Consider the following 24353-nt stretch of genomic DNA (forward strand, 5'->3'; position numbering starts at 1 on the left):
GAATTGGGGTGCTTGTCTGTATGGTGCTATTTTTTAAATTCTGTATATAGTCTAGAGATGAATTATTTCACAGATATACATATTACAAATATTTTCTCCAGTCTGTGGCTTGCATATTCATGTTTAATAATAGTGTCTTTTGATGAGTGGAAATTTTGAAAATTTTTTCATTCAAGTTCAATTTATAAATTTCTTCATTTATGGCTAGAGCTTTCTGTGTCCTTATATAAAAAAAAAAAATCTGTCTGTTCCAAGGTTGTAAAGATGTTCTCATTTGTTTTCTTCTAGAAACTGTATGGAGTGAGGAAGGGATTTAGAAATTGAAATTCAGTTGTTCAAGCACCATTTGATACAAAGATTCCTTCCCTCACAGAATTTCCTTGGCAACTTCTCAGTTCATTTTTTTCCCAATACACTTTACTGAGAAATAGTTTGTGTAAAATAGTCTTCCTCCATTTAAAGGGTGCAGTTTGAAGAGTTCTGACAAGTATATAATCGCACAAAACCACCATCACAATCAAGATAGAGAACATTTCCACAACCCCTATATTAGTTTGCTGGAGGTACCATAATAAAGCACCATCAACTGGGCGGTTTAAGCAACAGAATTTTATTTACTCACAATTCTGGAGGCTAGACGTCTGAGGTTACGTTGTCAGCAAGGTTGGTGTCTACTGAGACTCCTGCCTTGGCTTATAGACGGTTATCTTCTGTGCCTTCATGTGATCTTTGTGCATGTCTCCGTCCCAATCCCATCTGTTAAGGACATCTTTTAAGGACACCAGTCACGTTGAATTAGGGGCCACCATAATGACCTCATTTTAACTTAATTACCTCTTCAAAGACCCTATCTCCAAAAATAGTCACATTCTGAGGAGGGTTAAAAGTTTAATGTATGCAATTTGAGGGACACAACTCTGCCCATCACACCCCAAAAGATTCTTCATGCTCTTGTGTAGCCCATTCCACCCTCTGCCCCAACCCCAAAGCTATCACTGATCGGTTTTTGCATTTTATGTAAGTGGAATCATGCGTATATTCTATTTCATATTTGGCTTCCCTCTCTCACATAATTTTGAGAATCATCCATGGTGTTGCATTTATAAGTAACATAATACTGCTGATTACTGAGTAGCATTCCACTGGATGGATATGCCACACTTTGTTGATCCGCTTATATTTTGGTAGATATTTGGGTGGTCTCCAGTTGGTGACTATTATGAATAGAACTGCTGTGAGCATTTGTATACAATTCTTTTTGTGGACTCATGTTCTCATTTATCTTAGCTAATTATCTGGGAGTGGAATGGCCAAGCCATGTGTTAGTTATATGTTTAATTTTTTTTAAATGCCTAATAGATCTCCAAACTGGCTGTGTCATTTTATATTTGCACCAGCAGTGTATGTGTAATGCATTTGTTTTACATCTGACCAATATTTGGTATGAATATTCTTTTTTAATTTTATTCACTTGAATGGGTGTGCTCAGTTAATTTACAACATCAGTCTTTGTGGCTACGCCATAAAATCTATAAGAAAAAAGGATTCTGCTCTCTTTTGCACAACTATATCCTTAGAGTTTAAGAGCTGTTAAAGAAACAGTTGTTTGGTGGGTATATATTGATTCAAAGGACTTTTCCCTGTTATTTCCCGTGCTTACTATTTAATGACTGCATTATTGAGCCTCTGCTGTAAGCACCATGCATAGCTTTATTAGAAGCATAAGATCTTTAAATCAAGTGGAGGCAGATGCAGAACAAGGTTACTATATGACAGATGGAAATACAGGCTTTAAGAGAGTTATAAGCAGCATGCTCTGGAAAGTGAATGACCCTGGGGAATGGTTGGGTAATCTGGAAACTGAGAAAAAGGAAGAAATGAAAAACCCACTGGGTTAAGTCAGGTCCCTTAAAACTGGCATCTTATTGCTTATCTATCTGTGAAATTAAACATAACCCTACTTGGGGAGTTCTATTTTGAGAAATAAGAAATCCTGCTTTCAACAGTTGTCATTTTTAAATAAGTCAACATGTGCCAGGCACTGGGTAAAAGTTTTGCATGTGTTATTTCATTTAATCTTCATGAAAATCCCTGTGAAAGATGTATTTAACCCCTCACTTTTCAGATGAGGAGACCTAAGTTTAGAAAGGCCAAATGAAACTTGCTCAAGAGCATGTAGCTAATAACTGGTGGACTTGGGATTCAGCAGGGTGGTGAACTTTGACGCTCCTTCTCTGTATCATTTTGCTGCAGAGAAGAAAAGCTAGGAGGGCAGATGGAAGCCTCTGAGTGTAGCTTTCTTAAAGACCATTTTGCTATTCTTGTATTTAGTCACTAGTATCATTTTCAAAATAATTTTAGTCCCTTAAGTTTAATTATATGACTTAGATGTTTGTGGAATCATTCAAGGGGATATTTTAAATGCAAAACATTTAATGATGACCTGAGATAATTGGTAAAAGTGTAGTAAAAATAGTATTAAAATTATCCTTTTCAAAACCTGTAAATGCCAAGACTTTGTAGAAACATTTTGTAAAACATAATTTGTAATTTTTTTAAGCAGCAGTGTATATGCTCACCTATGAAGAACAGATTACAGAATTTATTTAGATAATTCAGGAAAAAAACACACCTTTGCTTAAACTGCCTGTCTGAAGCTTGTCATACTGATTTTTGGATAAGAATTAGTTAAGTACTTCAATTTTCCACTTGATTGGACATGATAAGACATAGCCAAAATGACCTGTGGATTTGTTCCAGAAGTCTAGAGGATAAATATTATTTTACGACTCATATTTTACAGATTTTTATCACTGTTTTTCATGTCACTGAGTCATTTTTCTGAATTTCTGATTTACATGCATCATATAAATGTATTTAAATAATATTCTGCTTCATGATTTTCAGTTGGTGGTAACATTAGTCAAGACAAATCCCCAAATGTTGTAATTTTCCGCTCTCTTACTGATTCAAACAACTTGAATCACTGGATTCTATCAATGCCTTCTCAGATTTCACAGGTCAACAGTGCCAAGGTTTTAATTGAAGTAATTTCTCACTTGAGACCCAGAACGCAGCTACTCATACAAATGAATGAGATTATACGGTGGCCAAGATGCTGCTACAGTTTTTTTGAGTACTTCTCAATATGAACTTGGAAAATTTTATTTACTGTCAAGGATTGGCAAACTTTTTCCATAAAGAGCCAGGTAGTAAACATTTTAGGCTTCTTAAGCCACGTCCTCTCTGTTTCAACAGCTCAATTCTGCCCTTGCTGTGCAGAAGCAGCATAGACAATGCATAAATGAACAAGCATGGCTGTGCCCAATAAATTTCATTGTGGACATAGAAATGTGAATATCATTTACTTTTCGTGTGCCCTGAAATGTTCTTCTTCTTATGCTTTTCAGCCATTTAAAAATGTAAAACCATTCTTAGGTCGTGGGCTGTACAAAAACAAACCCTAGGCTGGATTTTGTCCACAAGGTCATTGTTTGCTGACTTCTGATGTAGATGTTCAAATAATTTATGTATTTTTCTTGGTTGTAACTACTACTGGACCAAAAAGGAGAAATTTTTCTAAAAAGCAGCCACACAATTCTTTATTAAGACATGTATTTCACACTGTTCTGACTTTTTTCCGATCTTTCTCCAATTCTTTACCTTTGAGAGATGAAATACATTTTTTTTTTTTTTTCGATTCTTTCCTTGACACATTCTAATTCATAGCTCCCTTGTGCTGCCATGTGATTTGCAGCCCCTTTTAGTCTTGTGGTCTGGACACCTCTCTTACTCCTATATAGACCATTAATTATAAATGCTTTAACCACGCAACTATTAAAACAAAGTATGCAATGATTAACCAATTAACATTTTATATTTTCTAAAACTAGAAAGGAGTAAAGTTAAATCTGCTTTATAATACCAGAAATTAACGGGGAAATTTGTTTCTATTTTCAGGATAGTTATAGCCATAGCATTCAATGCTAGCAATGTGAATAGTACAGGTAAACTAGCACATATATTTCATTATGTTGAATTCTCATATCCAATGGAATTCTATTCAGTTTTATTACCTGTATATTTTGTTATTGTTTGAGATCAAGAAGAAAATTGTGAATGAGTTTTCTATAATTTCCTTGTACCACACAAGGGGTTTGTCAGATAAAGTAGTGCTTATATGACAATTATTGGAATTATTACATAAATGTTGCTTTTTGGGCCCTGAAAAATTAACGCAAGAAAACTTCGTATCTGTGATATGCACAGAAAGTTTCATTGCATTCTGTGCTTCTAAGCTGGAGATATGACCATTCTATCTACAAGATTTTAGGATCTGTTTATGAAACTGTAATGTTCTCCCTGTTTGCTGCTCTGGGTCTCACTCTGCTTTCTCTCCCATCTCCTTCCTCTTGAGCTTTGGGCTCCTTATGGGCCTGCACGGCACAGTGGCCCCTCTTCTGCTGCAGCCTATTGCAGGTTTCCAGAAGAGTTTGGAGCTCTCTTCTCATCAAACCTCTGCCTTCTGTTTTTCTTGGTATTATGGGTTTACACGGTGCTAGTTATTAACTGTAATTCTCACAGTGCCGCAGGAGGGAGAGTAGATAAAGGCGCCTGCTCAGCCTGCCAGCCGTGGCCGGCGGTCCTCCAGGCACGCTCCCCATGCTCCACTGCGGCCCCCAAAGAGTTCTTTTGAGTTTAACTTGCATGTGTATTTTCATTTAAGTCATCAACTGAAATTGCAGTGAACTTAAGAAAATTAGTTAAATTTTTAAACAATTCAGTGTAACTGCAGTGGGGAAACTACCACATGTGTATGTGACACATAGTTGGAGCAATGTGGGAAATACCATCTTAGCGCGTTGATGGGACTAGTCTTAACCTACCAGATCCTCCGACAGGCTGCTGAGAACCCCCAGGGTCTATGTATCCTACTTTGAAAATCATTGGACTACGTATTACTTTCATTGTCATTTTATGACATAAATGGATCTTAGAAAATGTATTAGGGAATACACTTGTGTTACAATTTGTGCACCAAGTATATGCTGTTCTTTTCTCAAAGGGTCCTTCTTGCTGGGAAGATGTCTTAATCCCAAACCGGATGAGTGGTGAATGCCAGTCTCCAAACTGCCCTGGGACTAGAGCAGTAAGTACTGTCACATCTCTTATTTCATTCGGGCATCTCCAGTGCTTACTGGGAAATGCGATTAGAGACAAAACGCTGATTGACATGTTTCCATCCATTTTTATATTTACAAAAAGTGTTTTCATAATATTCACCAAAACTTCTACCTGTATCATTGCCTTCCAGTGTCACTTTCCTTGAGACTTAACCACTTTGGGTGATTGGGTTGAAACATGACAATTTAAATTCCTCACAAAGTGATGTTTGTGGAATATAAAGAAGAACCCATTCAGAGTCTGGCAAAAATAAGTAAATAAATAACAAAGCTCTAACGTTCATCTTTTTTCCAATTGCTGTGATATTTTATATTTACATTCCATATCATTCAAAATTTCTCTACCTTTCTTAGCAGTTTTCTGACCTAGTGGGCTGTTAGAAAATCTAGAATGGCTGACCAGCTCTAAATGGAATCACTATCCTTTGTTCTCTGCAATTCCTTTTTTTCTTTGCAAACATACACCATATGTTTCATTTAGAGAAGGTATTTCTGGAATGAGATCCTAAGTACTGAAGTTATTTTTAAAATAATTTTATTACCATGGTCATGTTTATAATTTATATATTATACCTTTTACTTCGAAAATCCTTCGGTCCATTGTAATCTGTTTGTATATATTTTCTGAGCTGTAAATAGTGTTACAGTGCCAACACAAATGTCAATGTTAGTTCACAAACTGTCACAGCCAGCTGGCAGTTAATATCTTCTCTAAGGAACAAAGTCTGTCAATGGCAACAGGTAGTGTTTGAGCTACGATCATTAGACGTGCCTTTTCTCTCCAGCCTGCTGGATGATTGCAAGTCTATGGAGAAAGCCGTGAGCAGCAGTAATGATCATTCTCCATCAGATAGGACGAGGGACACTGAACAGCTTTTTACTAATGCAAATCCTGAAGAAAAATAATGACTTGTGTGTCACTCACAGATATTGAGGCAGAATACAGTCTTGCAAGTTTGCTACTGGGATGAAATTAAAGTATACATATTTTATAGAGCAGGATTCTTAAGTATAATTGTATTTTCATGCATATATATGGATGTAATACATATATTATAGTATACATAATATATAGATATAATTACATTTAATAATAATTTAAATCCTCTGGTACATATAACATTACGATCCCCATATCATCTTTACAGCAATGTGAAGTCCTTTGAAAATCTACTTTAGTCATTGACAGTCTGACTGCCTCTTTGCACCTTGATATTAATTGGAAGGATTCAGCATAGCAGAATAGACAATCTTGTATTTTTAAGGATTTAGCTTCAAATCGGTTGAAGGGGGTATACTGTGTTGAGTGGGGTTGAAAAGCATGCCTTTTTCTTGTTGAATATTCAACTTACTTTATTTATCAATACATAAAGCTTAGTATAAATTAACTTACACTGAAGCTTTATTTCTGACAGCATAGTGAACTGATACCCTAAAAAATCCTTGCAGTGCACACTATATAAAAGTACTGAATTCAAGTACAAACACAGATTTTTTAAAGAATGGCTATGCAGATAACATAGTAAGGAAAAGTTTATATGCCAAGAAGTAAGAGAAGGCTGGATTCCAGAAAGGAAATTGTGTGAGGTAAAGCCATATAATTCTACATAAAGAACCTCCTATAAAACATGATTTCCTCCTGGGATTAAGTGGAGAGAGGAAGGTGCCAGGGATAGCTACCTATTTTGCTTTCACTCTATGTAGAAATGTTACTCTTAAGAATTTGGAAGCACAGACCCATCTTTACCTGAGTCGGGGGCTAAACTTTACTCTTTCTGTGTGCACTTATATAAAGTCCTGAGTCTAGGATATTGTTTAAGGTGGCCATGAGTTATCAGTGCCAGGAACTGGGCTGAGACTACCCAGATCCTCCCAAGGGGGCCTGTGCTCTCAAATGAGTCCTAAAATAATTCCCTCAGATAAAGTTTCACGGAGCACAAACTAACAATCAGAAAAATCTCAGATGGAAGCATGCCATCATGAATGAGACTGCGCGTAATTCAAACCTGGAAAGAACACAGAGATTAAAGTTGTCTGGGAAAGAATATAAGTATGCTTAATGCATTTAAAAAATGAAAGTGCACATAACATATGATTAAAAAACAAGACTATCAGAAATATCCAGTCAGATTAAAAGATTAAATGCATACACACAAACATGCATGCCCCCCCACACATACGTACACACACTAACATGAGAAATTCTAGAATCAAAAACTATAATAATTGACACAAAATTGACTAAATGGGCTAAACAGCAGGTACGGAGGTGAAAGAGAAAGTATAACCTAGATCTGAAATTTGACCTAATAGAATTACTCAAAATGCAGGCAGAAAATGTAATAGATTTAAAATATAAAAGAGAAGTTAAACAACATGGAGAATAAAATTAGATTTCCAGAAGAAAATAATCGAATAGTAGAAAGGTAATATTTTAGAAGATAATGAAGCAGGGCTTTCCACAGTTTTTAAGACTCAAGAATCACAAGGAGTAGGAATAAAAGGAAAGCCCCACGTAAATCAGTCACTGAAACTGCAGAGCACAGATGTCAGAGAAAAGACTGTAAAAGCAACAGAATGAAGAAGACTGGTTACTACGCGGGAGAAACAACCGATGGTTTATTTAATCAACAGCAACATCAGAAGGCAGATGATACGGGAACAATATCTTCAAAATGGTGAAAGAAAATAAATGGTAAACTAAAATTGTATTTACGAAAAACCTTTTAAAAACAAAAGACAAGAACAATCAAAAAGATATTTTCAGGTAAACAGAAACTCAGGGAATTAACTTCCATCTAAACCTTTGAAATATTGTAAAATTAAATTTTTTTCAGAGAAGAAGAAAATGATCCCAGAAGGGAAGCCTGAAATGTGAGAAGGAATGGTTGGAAAAAATGTAGAGAAACCTAAACAAAATATAACAACCAGTATGATAATATTTGATTAATGAAATATATGTAAAGATAAAGTTGCTGGACAGTATTGCATATAAGCGTGGAGCATAAAGATAAAGCATCCTAGGATCTTTGAACTTTTCACCAAAAACGAAAGACATTGACTAGAATTAAACTTGCTTTTGGTACATGAATGTTCATAGCAGCTTTGTTTGTAACAGCGCACACTGGAAATAACCCATGTGTCCAACAGCAGGTGAATGGGTAGACAAACTGGAAGAGCCATACAGTGGTTTCCTGCTCAGAGATAAAAAGCAAGGCCCTGTTGACACACACTGCAACCCGGATGGTTTGCAAAATAATTACGCTAGTGAGAGAAGCCAAACAGAAAAGGAGATGCTGCATGATTCCAGTTATGTGAAATTCTAGAAAACATAAACAGTCTGCAGTCATAGAAAATAGATCAGTCATTGCCTAGGGATTGGGTAGAGGCAAGTAGGTCATGGGGATGGGACTAAAAAGGGCTCGAGGAAACACTGGGGTGAGAAATCGTTCAGTATCTTAATTGTGATGTTGGCTTCATCGATGTATATGTATGTCAAAACTTAGGAAATTTATTCATGTGCGGTTTATTTGATGTTAGTGATACCACAATAAAGCTATAAAATAACAATGCCAACATTTTATAAAATTAGATTTCACATAAAATTTCAAACCCCAGGCTCATTCTGAAAAGCCATAAGCTCAGGCAGCTCTGTGTTGGCCTCCCAGCCGGAGTTCCTGGCCCTCCCTGCACTCCCCAGCTGGCTGCTGGAGGTCTAGTAGTGAACTTGAAGGCTTCTCTTTAGTGTGTAATTCTGAGGATGCTTCACACTCCCAACACTTTTGGGGTTCTTCTTGTGAATTGCCTGGTGGTAGATAGGGCTGAGTCTCCTCAAAGGCCTTTCTGAACACCATGAGTTTATAGGTTCAAGGCTGGGTTTCATGTGCCTTGGCTGCGTTCAAGTCCTTGCTGTCCAGTGCCCAGTCTTCCTCACCATGCCCCTGCTGGGGGACCACGTGGGGCTGGGGGCCTCAAATCCCAGGGAGGGCAGAAGTGCAAAGTTGTCCAGTGCACAGCATGGTAGATACCCCTCAGGACCTTTTCACAAAGCCCCTCTTCTCCCAGGAGGGGCTCACAACCACATCCTCCAATGTCATGGGTCCCATGCCAAGTTCATCACCTCTAAGTTCAGATGGCTTCATCTGAACCATGATTTGGGGGGCCTCCTCAGAAGTTGCCCCGTGTAACCTACTGGAAAGCAATTCCTAGCGCAGTGATCTGGTTAGACCAGTCATTTCCAACATGAAACTCAAGTTAAAGATGCATTTGAATTGTCTAGAATGACCATCCAGGGGATTGAAATCAAATACAGTTGTCAAGTTGGAAGGAAGGGAAGGGAAGGGAAGGGAAGGGAAGGGAAGGGAAGGGAAGACAGTGAATTAAAAGGAAAATGGGACAAATAAGTAGCACACACCAAAAAAAAAAAAAAAAAGTAGAAATAAAACCAAACATAACAATTAATGAAATTAAATGTAAGTGGACTAACTGAAGTTTAGAAGACAGATTCTTAGACTGGATTAAAAGAAAAAAATCCAGCTTTATGCAGGTTACAAAAGATATACCTAAAACATATGAAAACAAAAACATGGAAAGTAAAAGAATGAAAAATGATATACCACATGAATATTCACCAAACATAGCCGTTGAAACTATTTTCATTGCATACAAAATAGATTTAGGGGAAAAAAAGCATTAAAAATTAACAAGCACTTATTAAAAATAGGTTTCAAAAAAAGGCTCAATAATCCAGGAAAATGTAATAGTTTAAAAATTATATGATCTTAATAACATGGGCATAACATATATTAAGAACAAATTGTCAGAATTAGCAAATTGTACAGGTAAAGCTAGCACCATGGTGGAAGACAGTGAGCTTACTCTCTGGGGGGTTGAGGGCTCTGGCAGGGCAAACTCAGGAAGCCGTAGCCGACTAACACAGCCACTGAGCAGGGTGGCATCCTGAGTGCTACACCCAACAATGGGGGACACCCCTTTTTTGAACACATGTGGAACATTTCAACAATTGATCATGTTTTAAGGCATTTAAATATCACTAACAGAAACATAACCATAAAAACCTCTTAAGCATGGAAATTCAGTGAACTTAGTCAAAAAAAAAAAATCCAAATGGAAATATGGGATCAAACAATAATGAAAATATACCGCATATCAAATCTTTTGAGAAGTAGCTAAATTAGTATTTAAAGGGAGTATTTTGGACCATAAATACCATTTTTATAAAAGAAGAGATAACATTATTTAAAGATATTGTTTAAGAAAGGAGAAAAAATTGTCATATCCAGCTATTTTTCTCTCCCATATCTAATGAACATCAGTAAACGTCGGTTAAATAAAGGAATGCACACCTGTGAATAACTGTGCCAGTGGCTGGGCGTAATCACTCAATGTGAGACGTTTAATTCCTTTTCTTCGCTCTTACCTTAAAACCTTTTTTCTGGATTGAATTTTTACAACACAGATAAATATAAACCATGACTCTTTCATTGTCTAAAGCACTGTATGCGGTGTTAGTTTCTCAAGAAGGTGAGAAGATAGGCATTTTAAGTAGTTTATCATATTTAAATTTGTAGAGTATTTTAACTTTTGACACTGTTTTATACACTATGTATTATATTATCATAAAAAGTTTAGTTTCTATCACTTGGATAAAATATCTATATATTTAAAATTCAAAAGAGCAGGGTCTGTAATGTATTCTTTATTAATATTTATGCACTTAAAGATAATCTAACTAGATCATTTTAAATAGCAGTAAACTTTCACCTTGCTTTTTAAGACTATGAATATAAACTTGACCCCACCTACATTTTGCGCAGAGAAATCTGAAACAAATTCAGCTCTACACTAGCTATTGTTATCTTAGAAGGAGCATCACATTAGTTCTGAAAGGCATCTTACCTTATTATAAAAAGATTTCTAGTCAACTCCAAGGGTATGTGCTTGAGATTAAGAGGGACAAAATCAATTAGGATTTTTTCTATTAGTGAAATTAATTCAACTCTGGATATGATATATACTTTAAGTTTTCTGTGTAAATCTTCATTTTATATTTTACCTGTGATACCTTAAACACTGAAGACGTTCGTGCTTGTATATGCATTGGGGGCTGTGTATTTTTCTTACTTGCACACACATAGGCTAAAGCATACGCAGAAGCCTTACTCTCTAGGCATTGTTTCTGTTTCTAATCATAACTTTTAAAAGTGAGTATTCCCTGTCCATCAAACACTCCCCTTTGAAGACCTCTAGCTTAGTGGTTCTTTTGTGGTAATGAAGGCCTTGTTAGCCAACTGTGAGACTGTTGCCTTTTCTCTCAAATCTGACAATTCGACAGTGGGGTTTAGGATAAGGGATAGTCCCTAGTATGAAAAAGAAAAGAAAAATCAATTATATCTTGTCTTAGTCTGTTCAGGCTGCTATACCAAAAATACCACACACTGGGTGGCTTATCAACAACAAATACTTATTTCTCACAGTTGTGGAGGATGGAATTCCAAGATTAAGGTGCCTACAGATTCAGAGCCCACTTCCTGATTCTTAGGTGGCCGTCTGCTCGTTGTGTCCTCAATGTGGTAGACAGGGCGAGGGAGCTCTCTGGGGTCTCTTTTAATAAGGTCATTAATCCTATTCCTGAGGGTTCTACTCTCATGACCTGATCACCTTCTAAGGCCCCAACTCCAAATACCATCTTAGTGGGAAATAGGTTTCAACATATGAATTTGGGGAAAACACAAACATTCAGATCATAACAGACCTCAAAGTAGTAACTAACCAAGGTCATTATTTTTATGCGTATTAAGGGGTGTTGATATTACACTTAACAGCCTATAGCATGCATTATATTCTATATTTTTGAGAAGTAATATTTACTAAAATTCTGTGTAAAACAATATAAAATTTTCTTTTTTAAGATTATTTGATTTTGACCAGAGTTAAGCTCTTTTACATAGAACTTTTCTTTCTTATCAGGAACAGTTGAGAAGAATCTCTTAAAATAGTTCAAAGACTTTTTTCAAGTGAAACTGGATACTAAAAACTATCCCCTGAATTATAATAAATGACATAATTATTAAACTCAGTGTAACAAATGGAGAGTTTTCATCTTACTCAACATGCAATTTATTTCTTGCATTTTCCCCCTGTTAGTCTCAGTATATGTCAACTGGAACATTAGTTTGAACACAAGTTAATATTCATAGTCTATATCTTTGATTTCATCTTCTGCAAAGATGCTGACCAGAGCAAAATGAATAGTAAATAAGTGTCACCTGATAGATACTGAACAATTTTTATTTATAGGTGATTTGCATATTTTATGTCCCCAAAGTTTCTTATTAACGCTTTTAGTTTAATCAGATTACTGTGCTCAAAGTGTTCATTGTTTCTTTTGGTTGCTTTTTTGTTGTTGTTTTAGGTTTGATTAGGATCTCACAAAATGAGTCTCAGGATTTCTCAGGATGGTTTCCTGGTATAGACTATATGCTCTCATTTTTTCCAGTATCTAATAATAATGGAAGGCTGGCTTTGTTTTGTTTTTAAGAAAAGATCTGAGTTTGACCAAGTGTCCCTGACATAGGAAAGCCTTTATTTGCACAATGTAAAAGGAGCTCCATATTCTTGTGTTGCCCAAACTCATCTGCATAATGCAGTAACCAGCATGGCACAAACATCTCCAAATATGCATTCAAACAATCCCAACCCTTGTGGTTTCAGGGGCCCCATCGAACCCAAAGGGCAGCTGGGTGCTTAAACATGAAGGGTGGAGAATGGAAATGGAAGTGAAAGAGGAAAGGACACATTGACTCCTCTCTCGTTCTGCCCTGATCTCTGGTCAAAGAGAAATGGTCTCCCTATCCTTACACTGTTCCCTACAGTCATAGTTTCTAAAATTTCTAAGTAAAATTGAATTGTGAAAGCTTTGCAGTCAAACTCAGATTATGAGTGAATGGTATCAAAGTGTGACAAGGTGCTCTTTGTTGTCTGACATGCAATTTGGGTGACAAACTTGCAACTGCTTATAGCATTCTTCAAAAACTGATCAAGTATTCTGACTCAAGGACAGTTCATTTCTAAATAAAATTTTGAGTACTTGAAAACAAAAAGTGTCATTGTTTAAAAAATTAAGGTAAAATTGAAAGATATATATTTTTATTATGGAATCAGCTGAAATTTTGGAAATTTAAACAAAAAATTTTAAATTTTGTTTATAAATAAGTCTACTGTGAAAAAAAGTGTCATTTTTTTAAGAGTACTAAAGAAATTGAGGTAGTTTTTAAGAACCCACAGGTATTTGTGTAGCTCTGAAGTCTAGACTTAATTCCATTCAATTTTCCTTTTTCTGTACCATAACTCCAGTTTTATCTGGGCTCTTTCACAACTTAGTGGATAATTAAATCAACAGTCATCTTCTCCATGGTATTGTTAAGCACTCATATACTATAACATGAAAACATTAATCGCCAAGGAAAGTAAACCAGGTACAAGAAATCAGTGCATGTATATATAGAAGAATACCTACACACATGAGATAACCAATATTCACACTGTGGTCCCACAAACAGAACCTTGGTTTAGTTTATGATGCCATTTTTCAAGCAAATGTGTAGTTTCCGTAATGTATATTTTAAATATTGAAAATAATTCTTGCCTCTTCAATTCCAGGAAAATTTTGATCTGTGTGAATTGTAAGCTGTTTTTTACTTCATGATCTGTGATTCTCTGTGCTATACTTTATATCTTTTTCCATATACAGGAGAAAATCAATCAGATATGCATATTACCATAATGCTGTTTAGATATGAGCAATTTTTATCATCCCCAGAGGCTTCAAAAGCTACTTCTTAATTTTTCATCTTTCAGTGGGATGATCCCAAAGGCAGATGTGTCAGTGAGAGGCTGTGCTGAAGCTTGTGTTGTGCCTTTAGACAAGGCCCTCAGATAACAAAGATACAGCAGAGGAATTTATCATGATTGACCAGAAAAAGGTGTACTTCGAGACTGTTAGGTTTTAGATTAGGGGAAAAGGTATATTGATCTACCAGAGAAGATAGCAACAGGTGTAATAAGATAATTTCAGTAGATTTATAAGTGAAATTCTGAGAACTGGAGTAAAGAAAGATTAAATACCACCAAATCTTTCAATTGGGATGGTAGATTAGACCTAAATGGAAATATCAGCACTGGGGACTCGAGGTCAGTCTATGATAGCCTCTGTGCAGATACACAGGAGGCTAATGGAGGGAGAAGAATAGAAGGAAGATGTGGGAGTAATGGGCCAAGAGAATGAGGCCTGCTTCTCAGCCAGGAAATAGCTCTCTTGATCCTTCAAGCAGGTGATTGATGGCTCTTGGAGACCTGCTCTTCATCATGCCTTGATGGCAGTCATTAAGAAACCATCATCCCTTTTATTCAGGTCGAGCTAGCTCTCAAAGAGTTATCAAGGGCCATGATAAAATTTAGTTTTTAAGATATATGCTGGAAAAAAAAAAACAAAATTAAAGCCAGTTAACCAAACGTGAGATGTAGAATAGAAAATATAAACATATGGAGAATAAAATCAAAACTGAGAAGAATTTCATGCACTGTTGATCCACATGTGGTGGAACATTTACTTCCACTAATATTTCTTAGAAAACAAACATAGTTTGGGATCCTCAGATCTGCATTTCCTAAAGTAGGTAATTATCATCCCCTCAATACTCAGAGTTCTGGAAAATATACTCAGTGCTGATCACCATACGTGAATGTTTTTATGAGATGAAGAGAAAACCTATGTTTAAAGATTGAAAAGGAAAATATAATTTAAAATGTGTCTTTCCATTGAGAGAAATCTAGTTATTTTCATAACAAGTATTTATTTGCTGTGTTATTCACTGTGCAGAAAACAAAGACTGACCTTCAAGCACTGGAAATCTGTTTGGGGAGATAAGACTTTACAGAAATGACTGCAATTCAGATTCAGCAGTGCAAGTGAAAAACGTACCGAGCATGTCTTCTGTGCCGGGCTCTAGGGATAGAAAAGGGAATATTTCATTTACTGCTCTCCTAGTTTGGGGGAGATGTCATGTAGGGGTCACACATGTAGGCCAATGATGATTTTTACCACAAACTACATCTTAATAAGGATAGATATGAAGGAATGTAAAAGACTTCACTTTGTGCATAAGTGAGAAGAAACAAGACAATCGGTATGTCAGGAGGCCACGAGACGAGCACGAAAAGTGTTCTGTGGGAATTCAGAGAAGGGAATTCCGTTAACAGAGGTGACCAAAGAAGGCTTCGTGGGGGAGGTGGGCCTGAGGTATGGTTTGTGGAAATTCCACAGGTAGTGATGTCAACAAGGTTAGGAGCATTTTGTGAGGCAGAGGAAATGACAGAAAAGAAGAGAGAGAAAATTAAGGGTCATTCATCCCATGAAGCACTGTTAGCTGCCTGCTCTCTGGTGCACCGGAGGCTCAGCACTCCTGTGTGTGCAGAACCAACATCCTGTGCTTCCACGGAGGTCCTCTCAGCCCTGATGAGCTTGGACTCATCACGAGGGAGGATGGAAAAGAAGCCCAGGATGTTACAAGGACTTGAAACAGGGAATCTGCCTGGAATTAGTGACTTGGGGTGCCCTTGATGGGGGGATTGGAGGCCAGCGCTGGGATCTGCAGACTGAGTCAGAGTTACTGGTGGAGGAGCGTGAGGTTAGCTTCTGGCAGGAAGGACCCTCTTGCAAGAGCCCTGCTGTGGGAGCAACCCCTCAGGGAAAGCGTGTAGAATTTAGACGTGATGGACAGACAACAGGCAGTGTGCTTTCTTCCTTCTGTGTGCTTGTTAGCTGCTTTGTTTGCAGGTTTTTATGTAGAGGATTATGCGTAGTAATAGAAGGAATCTCTCCCCACACTGCAGTTTGGATATTTTGAAGGCTGAGATAGACGTTGAGCTGGTTGGAATGAGGGGTAGGACAAGAAATAAAGAAGGAGAAAGAAAATCTTGAAGTATAAAAAAATAAAAGGTTATTTTTATATACTTTACTATCCTTAAATCCCTGGCAATGTATGAATAAAGATAAATGAGAATTGGCGTTTTGCCTTCCTTAAAGCTAGAAGCAACATACAAATGAGGTTTTAGTTGAGCACCGATTAGAAGCACCACATTTTCTTATATTTATTGGGCCATTAAGAGCAGCCATATGGTTGTCTTCTGTCTTGTCTGTTCACGTTTCTCCAGTATGTTCCTCAGTGGGAGTCTAGTTAGGGGTTGATTGAAATTCTATTTTTACTGGTGACTCTCTCTTTTCTATGATCGCCGGAAGTGGACGCCATCCAGTATCGTTTGCTTTCCACTCCCTTTCTATCAACCTTACTGGAAAACTGGGACCTTTTTCTTTTGCCATTAACTTTTGACAACATTAGAGGGAAAGAAGATGGGTTACTATGTGAAGTAAAATTTGAGACTATCTGAGCACCCATCCCTTCTTGAGGATAATGCAGTTGACTGTAATGGTATGCTGAGCAGTTTGAGGAGCTGTCTGTAACTCCTTCTGTTTCTAGGTGTGTGTTGATTAACTTCTGTTTATTCCCAGTTCTCCATTTGTAGAGCAAAGCTGTGCATCACTCTTGAAGTTTCACTGAGTGTTTGTGGAGATTCAGGACTCAATAAAGCTTCCTGAGGTTAAAAAAATGAACGATGTTCTGTTGGGATCACATAACTGTCGATATCTGTAGGTATTCATAACTTATTCAGAAATACCTGTATTTTCCTGGATCCTAGCATTGTCATTTTTCCTCACAGTTATCTAGTTTATTAATTTTATACCTGCCTTATAAAAATGAGCCATTTCAAAGAACCATTTCTCCATGTGCTTCTACCATTTCATTAAAACTTGCACAGATGTTCACAATTATAAATGTCATTAAATGACTTAATGTTAAGCAGTTGAAACTCATATCACTCAGTACAATGTCAAATATATGAAGACCATTTAGAGAATCAACTCTAATTTAGTATTTAATAGTAAGTGCTAATAATTATTATAATGCATGCATTTAAATTTGGACATTTTCTTGATTGAATAACAAAATGTTTTAAATGAGCTCATTGCTAAGGACTTCAACTCAGTCATGCACTTTTGTGATAAGATGTTTATCTCATATGGATAAAAGCAAATATAAATGGAGAAAAATGCGTAGTGGGATTCATTGCAGGGCAGTGGTTACAGCATATGAGTCCCTAGGAACAAAACTGCAACAGTAGAAATACAAAGAGTACATTGTTTTGGAATTGAGTTAAAGAAGCTCCTTAGAGATGGTTTATGTTTACTCCTATGGAATAAGCAGAGTCAACTGAACCATTATAAAGAAGTGGCCACTGTAGAATAGGGTCCATCAGCCTAGTTATGGGACAAGGTGAACTCTGTGACTATCAGATCCCAAAAGAGCAAATAATAGAAAGATTACCCAGACTAGAGGATTAGTTAGGACAATACAAACTCACGATTACTACATACTAGGATTTATAACCCACTAATTCTGGTTAGGATGCACTGTTTAAAGCATGGTTCTTTAGAATCTAATCATGGAATGACATCACACTGAGAACTGTGATTTAGTCTGAGTTTACCACATTTTCTTTCCAACTGTCACAAGTAAAGTACTTCCCAGGATTCTAGCATGGTTATCACTTGTGTCCCTCAAAAAAAACAGCTTAAACAAAACTAAACAATAACAATAACCAAACCCTTCATAACCGTAAAAGCCAATCTGTATTTAAAAAGAGAGAGCGGGAAAGAGAAAAGGCAGCCTCTTCAATAAGTGGTGCTGGGAAAACTGGACAGCTACATGTAAAAGAATGAATTTAGAACACCGCCTAACACCATACACAAAAATAAACTCAAAATGGATTAAAGACCTAAACGTAAGGCCAGACACTATAAAATTCCTAGAGGAAAACATAGGAAGAACACTCTTCGACGTAAATAACAGCAAGATCTTTTTTGATCCACCCCCTAGGGTAATGGAAATAAAAACAAAAATAAATAAGTGGGACCTAATGGAACTTCAAAGCTTCTGCACAGCAAAGGAAACTATAAGCAAGACGAAAAGACCACCCTCAGAATGGGAGAAAATATTTGCAAATGAATCCACAGACAAAGGATTAATCTCCAAAATATATAAACAGTTTATCCAGCTCAATATCAAAAAACAAACAACCCAATCAAAAAATGGACAGAAGACCTAAATAGGCATTTCTCCAAAGAAGACATATGGATGGCCAAGAGGCACATGAAAAGCTGCTCAACATCACTAATTATTAGGGAAATGCAAATTAAAACTACAATGAGGTATTACCTCACACCGGTTAGAATGGGCATCATCAGAAAATCGACAAACTGTAAATGCTGGAGAGGGTGTGGAGAAAAGGGAACACTCTTGCACTGTTGGTGGGAATGTAAATTGATACAGCCACTATGGAGAACAGTATGGAGGTTCCTTGCAAAACTAAAAGTAGAACTACCATATGACCCAGCAATCCCACTGCTGGGCATATACCCAGAGAACACCATAATTCAAAAGACACATGCACTCCAATGTTCATTGCAGCACTATTTACAATAACCAGGACATGGAAGCAACCTAAATGTCCATCAACAGATGAATGGATAAAGAAGATGTGGTACATACATACAATGGAATATTACTCAGCTGTAAAAAGCAATGAAACTGGGACATTTGTAGAGACATGGATGGACCTAGAGACTGTCATGCAGAGTGAAGTGAGTCAGAAAGAGAAAAACAAATATTGTATATTAACACATATACGTGGACTATAGAAAAATGGTACAAATCAACCAGTTTGCAAGGCAGAAATAGAGACACAGATGTAGAGTACAAACATATCGATACCAAGTGGGGAAAGCGGGGAGGGTTGGGGGGGGAATGAATTGGGAGATTGGGATACCAAACTGTACACTCTAAATATATGCAGTTTATTGTAAAAAATAAAAAAAATAAAAATTAAAAAAAAGAGAGATAACAGGAAAGAGAAGGGGAGGGGTCGAGGAGGGAATTAAATTAGCTGAATAAATGGAAATTCATTACTCTCTTCATCAAACGTTTCTTTGTGGCTGAAGACATGTCAAAGAGAAAGGCCTCCAGCTGGTAAGGATGACCATGGGTCTGACCAAAGAGGTATGCAGGTTCAGGAAGTAACTCTTAGCAGCTCAGATCCTGGAGAGACTAACTTATGGGCTGACCGACACACAAAAGGCATTGTGAACCATGGTCTTGGTTCATTAATGTGTACTCTGGGAACAATGTCTCGAATTGCAGAATATTCATATCTGCCCTCCCAGTACACTTGTTTTCCTCCTCCCTTCTGCTCCCTCCCTTTTCTCCTTCTTTCTCTTCTTTTGTTTTAAAATGTGTCTGCAAGGTCTTTGACATGCCTTTCCTCAAATGTTGGGTTGTAATTCCTCATCCCTTGGACCTGGGCCAGCCTTAGTGACCTGTTTCTGAAAATGAGAGAACAGTAGAAGTGATCCTTGTTACTTGTGGGGCTGGGTGACAAAAGTCACAGTAGTGTCTGTCTGGCCTTCTCCTTGGGACACGAACACAAGGAGTCTTTAAGCAACATGGAAAATGCCTGAGAGACCATATGGAGAGGCCACAAGGAAGTAGTCAGAGGTGCCTAAGGAACCCAGGGGTCCCCTCACCCAGCAGCTTAGCCTTGCCATCATTTGTGTCAATGATGAATCTTCACAGCCGGCTTTTGAGCCTCCCCAGCTGCAGCCACAGGGGCAGAGATTCGCAGTCTCCACCAAACCCCACTTAAGTTACAGATATGTGAGCACAGTAAATTTTTAAAAATTTTCAACTCAGTAACATTTGGCGTGGTTTGTTGCACAGCAACAGATAAGTGGAACACCTCCCATAGCATTCTCCATGATTATGTGATTATACAAAAGGCTACACATACTCTCATATATAGATGTGTGTGTGTGTGTGTATGTTGTAGCTTTATAAAAGTGGGTTCGAATTAAAAATCAGACAATGATTTGATGATGAGAGTGTCTGAGTAGAATTATATGGACTTGAGAAAATTTGTTCATGCTGGGCATTTGTATATTTGAAGCATGTCTTTACCTTGGATAGTATCTTACAAACAACAACAAGCACTTTCCAGTCAACTCCCCCACTTATTAGATACCAAATGCACCATGTGGTCATGCCAGAGGAATTAAAATGCAGTTATATATATATATATAATCTAATTCTATCGTCTCTACCTGAGGCTACACCCTGGTCTCTTAGGTTTCTGTATATATTTCCAAATGATTTTGTCTGATGGTTTTTTTTACTGTGGTTAGTGTGTAGCTTAGCAGACAGGAGCATGGCCAGTGGAATCAGAGAAGCTTGATTTGGACTTTTGTTCTGATACTTACAGTCTGATAGTCTTGAGCAGAATTTTTGCACCCCTGTCAGTTTCCTCATTTGTGAAACAGAGATATCAATGCCTTTTATACAAGGTGGTTGGAAGGATTAAACGTGATAAAGGATATATGAAGTGCTTTCCTCAGAGCCTCTCATTGTAAGGGATCAATACACTGTAGTTATTACTACCATAGTTGTTCCTATTCTAATGAGTTGACTTTTACTAGACTTGATCTCTGGCCTTTTCCACCAGTACTGCGGTCAATTGACCATAATGCCTCTGCAGTTGATTGTCGTTTCTACAAATAACACGAAGTATTCAAATCGATAAAATTGCTCGGACAATAACTTTGTAACAGACTGCAACATCTGTAGTTCCCATAAATAAAAATGTATTCAATTTGCATTTTATATAATACATGCATGATTGTGACATAGATAAAATTCTCTACCAGCTGATCTGGAGGAAAAGAAATAACTTAGTCATAGTGACTTAGAAAAAAGCTCTGCTGCTGAATTTTTTTCGGAACCATGCACCAGCATGATTATTGTTATAATATATTATTGGAAATGTTATACTCCAAGTGCAATTTAAATTATGCTACCTCCATTATTTTCATAATAAATGTTGCTTTTTCTGATTATAAGAACATAATGTGGGCTGAAAAAAATAGCCAACATGCTTTCATGTAAAGAGAAGGCTAAAACCCATGTTTAATCAAACCACCTGGAGAAAAACACTCTAACACTGGATGTACATTCTTCTAGATGGTTTTCAAGGTGTACAGTGTATGTGCACATGAACACATGCACATTTTTTTTGCATATTTATTTATTTATTTTATTGGCTGTGATGGGTCTTTTTTGCTGTGCGCGGACTTTCTTTTTAGTTGCGGTGAATGGGGGCTACTCTTCATTTTGGTGCACGGGCTTCTCATTTCCCTGGCTTCTCTTGTTGCGGAGCACGGGCTCTAGGTGCGTGGGCTTCAGTAGTTGCAGCACATGGGCTCAATAGTTGTGGCTCACGGGCTCTAAAGCGCAGGCTCAGTAGTTGTGGCCCTCGGGCTTGGTTGCTCCGCGGCATGTGGGATCTTCCCAGACCAGGGATCAAACCTGTTGTCCCCTGCATTGGCAGGTGGATCCTCAACCACTGTGCCACGTAGGAAGCCCCACATGCACATTTTTAATGAACTCATATCTCACATATTATTTTGTAGCTTGTATCTTTTACTTCATATGTTGTACTCATTTTCCTACCAATAGATAAAAGCCTACATGATTTCATGATTGATACTGTTCTGTTCTGCTTGAGGGGTCCTCCATCAGTGAGTATTTAAGCTGCTCTACAGTTCACTACCAGAGCCACACTTTCGTGATCTCTCTTATATACATCTCCATAAATGTGTCTGGGCGCATTTTTAGAATATAATTTCAGAAGAAGAGTTACTGTGGTATTTTTCATGTAAAGTGTTATGATGCTTAATTCCAGTAGTTCCTCGGGAAAGTTTGCACCTGTTTCAACTCTCCCTAAAACTATTCGAACACAGTTTCTTCACATCCTTTACCACTAGGTGCTTTCATTCTTTTCACTTTCTGCCAGTGTTTTGGTATCTCATGTTGAATTACCTGTTTCCAATGTCTACGAAGCTTGAGCAGGTTTCCATTACTTATTGCTCAGCATTGTGGCTACTTCCTTGTCTTATAATTACCCTTTGTAAACATTTCTTATAGTAACCCTTTATTTATCATCTAAATATTTCACAGATATTTTTGCCAGTAAGTAATTTAGCTTGAAAGTCTTTATATGGTGTTTTAGAACTATTTAAGATGTAAATTTTTATATTGTTAGACATACTGTGTTCTTTGTAGGATTGTCCTTGCAGTCATTCTTAGCAGAATCTTCTTGATGTGAAAAATCATTATGGATATTTACTGAAAATCTTTTCTAGTTATTTTATTTCCACGTTTCTCTATTTTAAATATTTGATGAATGTAGATTTAATTTTAGTGTGAAGGGTTTTATATGAGTTTAATTTTACTTATTTCTCCTCCCAAAACCTGCAGATTACTTTTTTTACATCATTTAGTGAATGAAACACATTTCCTCACTGATTTGAAATAAACTCCATCTTTATATTATATTAACTTTGGGGTCTTATCTCTACAGTCTGTCCTGCTCTATTAACCTGCTTATTCTGCCTCCAAGCCTACATTGTTTTCATTACTCTAACATATAACACATTATAATATATTTAATATCTGGTAATGTAAGTTCTCCAAATTGCTGTCACATTTTCCTTGCTATTCACACCAACTAATTTTTTCACCTGATTTAGATTTTTTATAAAATTTGAAGATAAATTTCATGAATTTGTTTTCAGTTTCTGAGCTAAGCATATCATCCTAGAGAAGTCAAGAGAGAATGTAATTTAAACACAGATTACATAATGGCACGGTGTGTCTTTTTTTTTTGAGCTCTGAGCTCTTTCTAGAAAAAATAACACCCCCCCAAATAAATTCCTTAGCATTTTAATATATACATAGTACAAGCTCTTGGCTAGTATTCCTGGTTGACCAGCAGTTCCAAGCCATTAAAATGTAATCCCATAAAAGGTTAACATCCCATGGGCTCCCCCCCCACCTCTCTCTCTCTCTCTCTCTCTCTCTCTATATATATATATATATATACACACACACACACACACACATATATATATTTACTTGACAAAGTAGAGTACTCAATAAAGTTAACTGGAAGACTACTGTTCTCTAAATTACAGATATGCAGTATGTTTCAACTTGAATAAAGTTTGTTAAATCAGTTGTCTTATAATAGGCTTTTAAAACTTAATATTTCTATTTGATTTGTAATATTACTTTATTACTTCTAAGTTAAGTATTAATAAAATTAGTACTCCAGTGCTCTTTAGCATTTTGTTTGCCTAAATCTAATGTCTCCTTCTGTCCATATTTCAAGTATTATCATGTAATTTTCTTAGGTAAATGGAATTTCCAAAATGCCGATAAGCAGGAAGGAAATGAGTAATTTATGAGAACTATGCTTGTTTTTATTTTCTTTACTATTTTGGATCAATTTAGTAAGGCAGCAGAGTATAGCCTTAAAAGCACTGGAACAAGAAAGATCTAGATTCAAGATACTGGTTGCAAACACTGCTAGTTGTGTGACCTTAAACACAGTCTTAGTTCTTTTTTTTTTAAAACCTTTTAAAAATTATTAAGATATAGGCAATTTACAATATCATATTATTTTCAGCTGTACAATATAGTGACTCAAAATTTTTATACATTGTACTCCATTTAGGTTAGTATAAAATAATGGCTATATTCCTTGTGCTGTACAATATATCCTTGAAGCTCATTTATTTTACTCATAGTGGTTTGTACCTCTTAATTCCCTACCCCTATCTTGTTCCTCCCCCTTGCTGCTTCCCTCTCCCCCTTGGTAAACACTAATTTTACTCTATATCTGTAAGACTGTTTCTGCTTTGTTATATTCATTTGTTTTATTTCCTAGATTTCGCATATAAGTGATAACATGTATAGTATTTGTCTTTCTATGTCTGACTTCTTTCACAAAGTATAATACCCTCCTGGTCCATCCATGTTGTTGCAAATGGCACATTTTCATTCATTTTTATTGCTGGATAATATTCCATTGTGTGTTTATGTGTGTGTATACATGTATAATTTGTGTGTGTAAAAATGTATACAC

At 36.7% G+C, this 24353-nt stretch overlaps 1 protein-coding gene across 3 annotated transcripts in view; it reads left to right on the forward strand.

Moving 5' to 3' along the window:
- Positions 1–24353, forward strand: part of PRKN (parkin RBR E3 ubiquitin protein ligase) — a 1257866-nt gene that overhangs the window by 599503 nt on the left and 634010 nt on the right. For 2 of the 3 annotated variants that reach the window (XM_057738154.1, XM_057738156.1), the window contains exon 6: positions 5066–5149. The exons of the other annotated variant lie outside the window; for it this stretch is intronic. In XM_057738154.1, coding sequence (XP_057594137.1) covers positions 5066–5149 — 84 coding nt within the window. The remainder of the gene's footprint in view (positions 1–5065; positions 5150–24353) is intronic. 3 annotated transcript variants of the gene reach the window in all.

The sequence above is a fragment of the Hippopotamus amphibius genome, chromosome 6, assembly GCF_030028045.1.
Source record: "Hippopotamus amphibius kiboko isolate mHipAmp2 chromosome 6, mHipAmp2.hap2, whole genome shotgun sequence".
Taxonomy (NCBI): Eukaryota; Metazoa; Chordata; class Mammalia; order Artiodactyla; family Hippopotamidae; genus Hippopotamus; species Hippopotamus amphibius.